At 36.7% G+C, this 10,769-nt stretch overlaps 1 protein-coding gene and 2 pseudogenes across 2 annotated transcripts; all 3 read right to left on the reverse strand.

The window, feature by feature from the left end:
- Positions 1 to 191: 191 nt before the first annotated feature.
- LOC103329604 (amino acid transporter AVT6A-like) lies at positions 192 to 2,925 on the reverse strand (annotated as a pseudogene). Its single transcript, XR_016125942.1, has 5 exons — positions 1,905 to 2,925; positions 1,670 to 1,773; positions 1,370 to 1,573; positions 548 to 1,012; positions 192 to 467 (listed from the first exon to the last, which is right to left on the reverse strand). The product of XR_016125942.1 is annotated as an amino acid transporter AVT6A-like (transcript).
- A 152-nt stretch (positions 2,926 to 3,077) lies between these two features.
- LOC148918119 (amino acid transporter AVT6A-like) lies at positions 3,078 to 4,791 on the reverse strand. The gene is made up of 4 exons (XM_089049828.1): positions 4,650 to 4,791; positions 4,251 to 4,454; positions 3,461 to 3,925; positions 3,078 to 3,363 (listed from the first exon to the last, which is right to left on the reverse strand). Exons 3-4 carry the CDS (start codon positions 3,835 to 3,837, stop codon positions 3,246 to 3,248), a joined length of 495 nt encoding a protein of 164 aa, XP_088905954.1. The 5' UTR covers positions 3,838 to 3,925; positions 4,251 to 4,454; positions 4,650 to 4,791; the 3' UTR covers positions 3,078 to 3,245.
- On the reverse strand, positions 3,837 to 5,326 carry LOC103329693 (amino acid transporter AVT6A pseudogene; annotated as a pseudogene).
- Positions 5,327 to 10,769: the final 5,443 nt, after the last annotated feature.

The following is a 10,769-nucleotide window of genomic DNA, read 5'->3' on the forward strand; positions in this document are numbered from 1 at the left end:
CAAATTATTATTTTTCTTTTTGGTTTTTTTGTTTCAATCAATTGTTCTTTGCATTTTTTATATAGAAATGAACTTACATAGGTAAGTCCTACATATTAGAGAGGTGGTGAGATCATTAGAATATGGTGCAATGTTTAACAAATTTTACATGAATGGAAAAAATTTAAGAGTCTTGAGCTTATAATCAGAGGTTGCAGAAGCATAATTTCCTTCTCTTTCCTTGTGTCTGCCTTTACAACTACAATTCATTCATTCAGACAATATATCTGACATGTTTCAATTGATTAGTTAGAGCCCTCAAGCAACATTATTAAAAATGAAAAATTGGAGGGTATATTTATTGCCCTTGCTATGTCAATAATGAATATGCATCACTGTAAATGGCTACCACACTTGACACTACAGCAACAATGATCATGAAGACAGACAAAATCTTGTCCTTCTTCCATGCTATGCCATGAGGGTCCCTGAAAAACAAAAGATCAAAACCAAATGTGAAGATTAAAATACAAGAAATTCTAGCAGAAAGTAAAAAGATAAAACTCACTTGAGAACAATGCAAGCAGGAAAGATGAATGCAAGCAAAGCTCCAACAGTTGCTCCAGTGAACTCAAAAGCCACCCATATGCTTGGTATGAATATTGCACCCAAGAGGGTGATGACAATGATCCCTGAGCTGAACAATGAAAACCTCACGTTGTCCGAAGCCAACGGTCTGGCTGAGGGGAAGAGAAGGCCGTCCAAGTTAAGGCGCAGGGGAAAAAGAATAATGGGATATACAAGTAAGATGTGGCCTGCGTAACTTATACGAACTATATCGTTGAAGACAGAGCTATATGGAATGCCAAGGTCTGTGTCAAAGTTGGAGAGCAGGTCAAAAGAGTTGATTCACCAAACAGGAGGAACCCGAACACGCCGGTCATCACATACACAAAGGCACAGAGAGCAACTGTAGTCTGCACAATGGCTGGCATCCTTCGAGAATCTTCAAGCTCATTTTGTATGCTATGAACTGCATCAAAATAAAATGGCTGGATCTCAACTTGAAGTTTTGGAAATTGAGATATATAGACAAGGATATGATATGAGAGACATTGCTGAAGACAGGATCAAAGATGTTTCCCACTAATAGATAGTCATCCTCAAAATTTTAGATTAGAAACTTATCTTCCCAGTCATTTAACTTATATTGCATCTTCAGAAACTTGCTGAATTTTCCGCTCATTTATGTTTTGACATCACCCCAGATATCAGATTATATAATGTGGATGGAGATTGCGAGTGTATAATTATGTTTTGACGATCACTTTCCTACAAACACTGTGCATGAAAGAAGACTGGTTTATAAGAAGAGGATCAACTTGCTTACCATTGTAGTGGCAGACATAAGCAAAAACCACAACAGGAAATGCAGTGAAGAGATTTAGAAAGGAAGTCAGACCAGTAACACTAGGAAACAATGCAGGTGCCTCTATGCTTCCCAGTATTAATTTGTACACAGTGATTACGATGACAGCAACAAGAAAAACAACTGCTAGCGTAATTGATAAAGCTGATGTGAACCTCAGTGAATCTGCAGGCAAATTTGAAAGGGTCTTCTTGTTGGTAAATCTCTATGTACAGCTATTCTATGCCAAACAGAAAAATTAACAAGGGAAGAAATACTAACCAATACGCTTAAAACATATCAATGGAACAATTACGACAACAGTAAGGACAATAAGAACGAAAGCACGTCCAGTCCATTTGAAGTTGAGCCAGAAAGCACATCCTCTGGTAACCAAAAAATAGAATTAACCAAGAAGCTTAGCATGCTTTAATCTGGAACAGAATGCCTATAATATTTGAGCCTTGACAAAAATTGGTAAATGATAACAGAAGAAGAAAAAGCATTGAAATTTCACCTATTATGATCATATACACAGTAAGAGAACCAATATTGTTGATTATAACACAGCTCTGAAGCAAAACCTTCCCAACTTTTCCAAAGGCTTCGCCCATGACATCACCATAAGAAAATGCTGAACCAGGCTTGCTGAATCTCAGCAAAAAATCAATTGATGCTTCTGTTAAGAATGCAGCTATGATGATCAAAGCAACCCCTGGGATGAGCCCCAATATGTTCAAGGTAGCAGGCAGGCTCATAATTCCAGAACCAATAACAGTGCAGGACAAATTGAACACAGACCCATGAAAAGAAGCTCTTCTGCTGGGTTTGCCAAACCCAGCTTCAGCTTCTTCATTTTGGCTTGTGGGCAACAAAAGGGTCCTCTCATCAACTAATTGGTGTTCACTTTGTGGTGTACTCATATTCCAATGGCTCACTCACTACTTCAAAATCAGAGCTTTCAAATTTTATCACTTTGAGAGTTCAACATACAACATCAGTTAGCAAGCAGAAATTTTATAAATTCCCAAAAGAATCACCTAATGTGCTGCCTGCAAAGCAAAACTACTAAACAGAAAACAACTCTGTTTCGAACTAGATCGAAAATTCGATACAGGACTTAACAATAGTAATGGAAGTGACAATTGGGTTATAAAATCTTGATATAAATTCAAGACCAAAGAATCAAAAACTGCAAGTACTTAAAATGAGTGGCTTTCTTCCTAGTGGAACTCAACAATATTGAACATAATCTCTCCTGGCAACAAGAAGTTGAATTGAAAACAGAAAAAAGAACGAAAGGTCAAATTTGGTTTCTATAGAACCTAAACAAAATAAACAACTGGTTCTTATAGGTAGACAAACAGAAGGAAAGTAGATACAAACTCTGAATTTAGAGGGACAAATTTTTTTAAGTATTAGAGCAAAGGCTGTTCAGCTGCTAGTCAAACAAATACAAAAATACATAAATGAGTGTTCCCATTTGACTGGAAGGCCTCCATTATTTGTAGTGAATACAACATGTGGTTTAGTTAGATGGGTAATCAGCACCTAGGCAAAAGTCATAACAAAAACGACAGACAATGATGGAAGCCTCGGACATACTCTTCGAAACCACAGGAGGTTCCAATTGCGACACGTGGCATGGTTGGCCAAGATATTTAGTACGACACGACAATCACATTGAAACTTGTACAACAATCTCAAGTAAGTCATATAAATAAATGAATAAAACAAATTGTCTTCACTTTCAAAGAACAAATATGTGAATTTATCCTTAAATTCATGAATAAATTCGATGTCACTTTTTCTTTTGTCTTTCGTTCCATTTGGCCAAGGCACCAAGTGCTCTTCTCAGTTAGGACAACAAAGAGCGCAGATTGCTATATATGGCCATGAAGTTTGAAACTACTGCAAGAATGATCATGGAGACTGACACAATCTTGTCCTTGGTAGTGGCTATACAATGAGGGTCCCTGAAACACCAGATTAACAGAGAAAATCTATGAATTAGAACAATCGATATCGAGATAAGTGAGTTTCTAGTTGAATTAAGAATGAAAAAGAGCTCACTTGAGAGTGATGGAGGCAGGAAACACAAATGCAAGTAACCCTCCCATTGTTGCTCCTGTGAACTCAAAAGCTACCCAAATATTTGGTATGGATATTGCACCCACAAGGGAAATGAGGACAAGCCCTACACTTTCCAACACAAACCTCTTCTTGTCCAAAGCCAGGGGCCTTGCTGAGGGGAAAAGGAGGCCATCCAAGTTGAGCCGCAGAGGTAAGAATATGGTTGGGAAGACAAGTATAACATGACCGGCATAGCTAATTCGAACAATGTCGTTGAACAGTGAGCTATATGGAACACCAATGTCAGTGTCAAAGTTGGAGAGCAAGTCAGTATATGTTGATTCACCAAACAGAAGGAACCCGAAAATGCCAGTCATTACATAGATAACCGCACATAGAGCAAGCGAACCCCGAACAACCCTTGAATTAGGGAAGAATCTGCAAGCTCATTCTGTATTGTGTGAACTGAAAATTATCAACATTCATATTTTCAGAATGCAACCATTTGCAAATTCTAAAGTTCTGCAAGGATAACAATATGAGTATGGAACTTTGTTCTTCTTCCATTTTGCATACTTAGCACCAAAAAATCTAACCATGAGGGGTAAAAAAGAGCAAATTATAAGGGATGCAAAAGATATAATTGTTTTTTTTTTTTTTCTGTTTTCCTTGAAAGCACGCAAATTGCGAATCAGGATTCCAGTGCAAAAAATAAGTTGTTAAAATTATAGAAACAGAAAATGCTACACATGTAACGACCTGGATATAAAGAGATGATCAGATTGAATACCATTGTAGTGGCAGATGTATGCAAAGACAACAACAGGGACTGCAGTGAAGAGATTAAGGAATGATGTTGAATCAGTAACAGCCGGAAACCATTTAGGCGTCTCTATGCTTCCGACCACTAATTTGAAAGTTGTGACCCCAATGACAACAAGAAGGAACACAATCGCCAATCCGACTGATATAACAGAGATATATCTGGCTGAATCTGCAACCGAAAAACAAAGAATTATATCTCTGCCCTACTGAGTTTAACCTAACTATGCATAGCAAACTACGATTATATCAAATTACAAGCGACCAAGATGATTTATTTGCACAGGAACTGTACTAAGCTGCAACTTTATATTACGCAGAAACAAGGTATCATTAATTAGCACTGATGCATAAAGGAAATATTTACCAACCAATACGCTCGAAGAACATCAATGGAAAAAATATAATGACAGTTACTGCAACAAGAACAAAGGCGCGGCTAGTCCACCAATGTTCTCCAAACCACCCTTCCAAAATGCCGGCATGGTGAACCTCTTTTGAGGTTGATCCAGAAAGCACATCCTCTGGTTTCGAAAAGGAAACAAACATTTTCTGAGCCACAACAGAAACAATACAAAACAATGGTTTTGAAAGTAGTAAGACCAATGTAAGCAGAAGAAATGGCGTCATACCAATTATAATCATGTACACTATAAGAGAACCAGTGTTGTAGATAACAATGCAGATCTGAAGTAAGACTTTCCCAATTCTTCCAAAGGCATCAGCCATGGCATCACCATAGGAATATGCACACCCTGCCCTGCTGAATCTCAACAACATCTCGATCGACGCCTCGATAACAAATGCAACTATAATTATCAAAACAATACCAGGAACGAGCCCCAGCATTTTCAAGGTTGCAGGCAGGCTCATAATGCCAGAACCAACAATGGTGCATGACAGATTGAACACAGAGCCATGAAAGGATGCTCCAGAGTATTTATCTGTCATCACTTTCTCATCTTGAGTCCTTGATAACAAGGGAACTCTCTCGTCTGAGTTTTCTTTGTTATGTTTCATGTTTTCTGGATTCCCAGAAGTCATATTCTAATGCTTGTGAGTTCCAAACCAATATAAAATATATTGAAACTCTCTCAGACAAATGGTTCAATTGCAACAAAGAATCAGTGGTAGGAATGTTGCTACAAAATGTATGCCTTGATACTGGATTGGAACCTCAGCATGATTTTTATTGGGTTGGTAAATCATATAATCCAAAAACTGGATTTGGAATTTGATTGGAACGTGGACCTTTGAATTGTGTTGGGTTTGAATTTGTTTGTAGAATTCCCATGAACAGAGTGATCAAACCAAGAGCTTGAGAAAAAGAAAAAGAAGAAAAGTGATGTGCAGTTTTCTTTTTTGTAGGTTGGTTATATGGTCCGTGTGGAAGGGATTTCCAAATTGCCTAGTGTTTGGACCAAAATTGGCTCAGCCCAAGTTCTGCAATGATGGGCTGATTTTATGAACAGCAGAAGTCCAGTTGCCAAAATTAGTTATAAAATAATTGGGGCTCCATAAGTTATGTTTAAAAGCCCAAATACATCAGACAGTGCGGGACTATGAAGACGTAGACTAGACAAATTGGTCAACTGGAAAAGTAAAGCTCATCGGAGAGAATGTGTTCGATGGATATTGTTTGTGCAAATTTCTCACGGGAGAATGTTCGTTTTTAGATTCTCCACCCCTGAAGCTTCCTTCCATCTCTTCCTCGGTTCCTGCAAAACAGACGGGAGTAAAAGACCACACCTAGGGATGTTGGCCAAATGCATTCCAATGCCTAAGTTAGTTTGATTGGATCTTTAAGAAATAATAGCTAAAAAAGGGTACGTAGTTTTCTCTCGGGAAGAACCAGGTGGCAGAGCCGTGTGTGGTGGCACTTAGCCGTGTGGGAGAGACGAGAGTGGTGAGGCCGGCAGAAATGGAGGTGTCGGAGAGAGAGAGAGAGAGAGAGAGAGAGAGAGAGAGAGAGAGAGAGAGAGAGAGAGAGAGAGAGAGAGAGATTTCAGGTGTTTAGTGTTGAGTTTCAGATTACCTTGGGTGTTGAATGTGACCATGTATTTATAGGGCTCTAAAGAATATCTTCCTATTTGGAAGGTAGATATTTTTTCCCCAAAATGTAGAGATTGAGTCCATTAGGGAAATTTGATTGGGATCAAATCATTAATTGATGATGATATCTCCAAAATAGGATAATACTCCATATTGGCCATATTATCCTTTAATTGGTGATTATATTCTCAAATAAAGATAATATCCTTATTTTTAGTATTAATTAATGGCCAAATAAATGGGCTCTAGATATTCTTCTTATCCATGTGGCACCTTGTGATTGGAATCCGGATTATGTGCTCCTACAGATATCATAGAAATCAAATAAATGGTCTCAAAACCAAATTGAAATGGTTATTGCAAAGTCATATGATTTGGTCCCCTAAAATGGATAAAATGATTTCTTTTCTTTAAGATTCATAAATTAAGAGATAATGTAAATGTATGACTTTAAAATCAATTTTCAGCCAATACGTGGCATGTCATAATTGGTCCCCAAAAGAAGGCCTTTAGTTTAAATAAACAAAGATCTATGGTGTGGTTTATTCGAAATTTTTTTGGCTAAAACTTAGAAGACCGTTACTTTTACCCGGGTAAAAGCGCGAATATCCAATTTTGAACTCAGAGCTTACTTCGACAACTAATGGAAAGTCAGATGGTGGAAGAAGAGTAAGACAACCGCATTAAATGCGATTTGAACCATGAAGATCGGCCCGTCCAACGTGTCTGAGCCTGTTAAAAGCCCAAGAACTAAGGAAGATCCAATAGACCGCCAAACTCAATTGTAGAGAAGAGACCAATAATCAGGACTTTCCCTTTACCCAGAGGACAAATCCGAGAAGCCAAAAAGACTATAAATAACTGGAGGAGATATTGATTCAAGGACAACCAATTTCTCTTAAGAACAAACATCTTATTTGAACCAACCTCAAATACACTTGACTCAAACAACTTGCCAAATACATATCACAGCATGGCTAAGACTTGAATCAAATCCTCTTTCAATCTCTTGAGTCCCACGTTGACAACTCCTAATTAGAACTCTCTTTTTTTCCCAAACACATACTCTGATTAATTCCCAATTGACAACTTTTTATCGGAATTACTTTGTTATTGTTTGTAATCTTAATGATTTGCCAACATCAATGCTTGATATGATTTTTGTAAGCTAGCCACTTTTTCTAGTTTATCTAAAATCAAAATTTGTATATGCGCAAGTTTTCCTAAGCATTGTAGATATTGTTGACACCTTCATCGGACTCATTGTACTGTCTCAAATAGATTATAGTGGTGTCTGAGGAGTTTTGTTTATGTCCAATGATCATTTCTTTGGTTCATGTTAGGTTGCTTATTGTTTTCAGATCAAATGTATTTGATCTAAATAGATATGTATTTGCTTTCTTACAACAATATAATTACCTTTTGAACACCACCAATTTTAAACTTTCATTGCACTTTATGTCCAATATCAATTTAAAGTTGTTGCTTCTTCCAAGTTTGTACCGTAGCAAGTGAAATATTAAAGTCCTCTTAACTGAGGCATAGAAAAGAACCTATCCAAGCCAGATTCTCCATTTGGAGCACAATGGCTTTGGTTAGAGATTAAGATCAACGAGTGTAGCACCATCTTCACATCACTTGGTCACTCATTCTCTCTTTCTACTAAAAGAGTAAAACATCAATAGTGGCACGCCTAACGCATCCAAAAAAAAGGGCAACGTCAAGCTCAAACCAAAGGCCCAAACGAGACTTTCTTGATCAACAAGTAATACATCAGCTAAGCATCAGCCTGCAAAAGAATTGGGGAATTGCAATGTTCTCCAAAAGCCCACAAACACTTTTGGCACTTACACTTAGGAAACAATTAATTCAAACAAATAGGTTATCATATTCTATTTAACAACATATTAGATGCATGTCATATATTATGTTTATATATCGGTTTAGTTTTCGATTTATAAATTCAAAGCCGCCAAGTTACCGAAAAAAAAATCAAAGTTGCTGATTCAATCAAACCAAACCGAGGGCAAAAAAATTAAAATAAGTGCCTAATTCTATATAACTCCTATATTTTATATACTAGCCTCTCTGCATACGCTTCCGCACCTGGAAGAGGCTTTTTTTTTAATAACAAATTTAAATTTATTTTAGAATTAAAAAAGTAATGGGTAGTTGTGTTTCATAAAAATATGATCCATTATCATATTTTTCTTTTAATTTTAATTTTTTTAATATAAAAATGTGAATTTACCATATTATCCTTATTTAATTAATAATTTCAATTCTTAATGTTTGAATTAACCAAGGGCATTTTCTTGTATTTTGAATGTTTCACAATTCTTTGCCTTTTGCTTTATATATAATAGACTCTCTGCACGCGCTACAACGTGTAGAGGCTTTTTTAATCACGCGCTACGCGACTTACAAAGTTTCGTAATTTTTTGTTCGAAATTGTATTTATATAGATGTTCGTTTCAACAATTTCATATTTTAATTGAGCACGTGTGATAAATCATCTTAACCAAGGATATTTAATTGAGCGCATGAGATAATCAAAATATTACATGTTTCAATAGTTTCATATTTTAATGTTTGCATTAACCAATGATATTTTCTAGTATTTTGAATGTTTAACAATTCTCTACCTTTTGGTTATATATATATATATATATATATATACAGTCCCCTTCTATTGAGGGATCCCTCAAATAATTTTATTTTAGGGACACTCTTTAGGGTACCCTACAGTTTTTTTTCAATGATCCAAATCATCTATTTTTTAGGTCTTCATTCATAGATCATCCTTACAAAAAATTAGACAAATCGGAAACCGTTTCGACATCCAATTGTGTCATACAAAATCAATGAACACGGTGCTTCAAGAAAGTACTAAAATTTCAATAACTCAATTGAATGGTCAAATGATATCGGATTCAAATGATTTTTTGTAGAGATGATCTTTGAATGTGTATCTACATATAAACGGTTTGGATTAGTGAAATATAATCCGGAGTGGGCCCTACAAGGGGTGTCCCTCAAATAAGCTTATTTGAGGGATCCATCAATGGAAGCTCTCTGTATATATATATAAACTCACCCTAAATTTCATTTGCCATGAAAACTCAAATTTAAAATATGTATCATATAATATTTGTCCTTATATTAATACTAAAATTACAATCTGTGCCATCCACCATATATTCCTTTGATTTGTAACTGTACGATTTTTCTAAATGAATAATCCTTAATTTCTAGCACATCACTGATCCCTTTCTTTTCGGAAATCCCTTTAATATCTTTAAATTAAATCCGAAAATTAATTTACAATAATATATGGAGCCCTTAATTTAGGGACTTTATTGATAGTCAAATCTCAATCCATGATAATATAAATGATCTCTCTTTCACCATGATGTGGCTAGAGGTTTCTTCACTTCCAAGTACCCTATGAAGTACGACTATTTGGACAGGAAACAATGGTACGTGTTTTCTGTTGTTTATCTCGTAATCCTAGGCAGTGTATAAAGCAAGACTCTTTTGAAAGAGATAAGCCTCATCACCTTTCCCTCATCGTTGTTCAAGTGGATGCACATGTTCTGCCACAGCCTGTTTCAGCGGATGTGCTATAGTTCCTTCCGCCACAGCTTGTTTCGGAGACAGTTCCGCAGCTTGTGTGGAATGTTTGGGAGTTTTTAAAGGACGAGAAATCCGGAATGGTATGCAGCGATGATGGCACCCGAATTATCTTTCACCATGATGTGGATAGGGGTTTCTTCACTTCCAAGTACTCTGTGACGTACGATTATGTAGACAAGAAACTTAAAACAATGGTACGTATTTTTAGTTGTTTATCTCGTAATCCTAGGTTCTGATTTGATCTTGTTAATTTTGACAAAAGATCATCCATCATCCTTCACTTATCGTTGTTTCGGGGATGTGCCTGTTACGCCATCGTGTATTCCGGCAAACGTTCCAAATCTTGTAACGAACGTTTGGGAATTTTTGAACGACAAGAAATTTGGAATGGGATGGATCGAGGATGACACCTGAATTCTCTTTCATTATGATGTGGCTAGGGGGCTCTTCACTTCCAAGTATCCAGCAAAGTACGATTGCGTGGACAAGGAACTGAAAACATTGGTATCTCTCGTAATCCTAGGTTCTGATTTGATCTTAAAAATTTAGGAAGAGACCAGCCGCATCGATTTTCCCTCATTATTGTTCCGCCGGTTCCACTTGTTCTGCGATACCATGTTTCTTCGGATGCGCTTGTTACGCCATAACCTGATGTGCCTGTTTCATCAACTATTTCGAAGAGAAATCTGGAATGAGCAAGTGTTTGCAGCAAATCACACGATACAAAGAGCAAGGCTATACTACGGTATTTCTTTTATTTAAAAATAGTATAGCCGCTCGGCTATATATTTTTGACACG

Source organism: Prunus mume, linkage group LG4, assembly GCF_029339155.1.
Source record: "Prunus mume cultivar Tortuosa linkage group LG4, ASM2933915v1, whole genome shotgun sequence".
Classification (NCBI taxonomy): Eukaryota; Viridiplantae; Streptophyta; class Magnoliopsida; order Rosales; family Rosaceae; genus Prunus; species Prunus mume.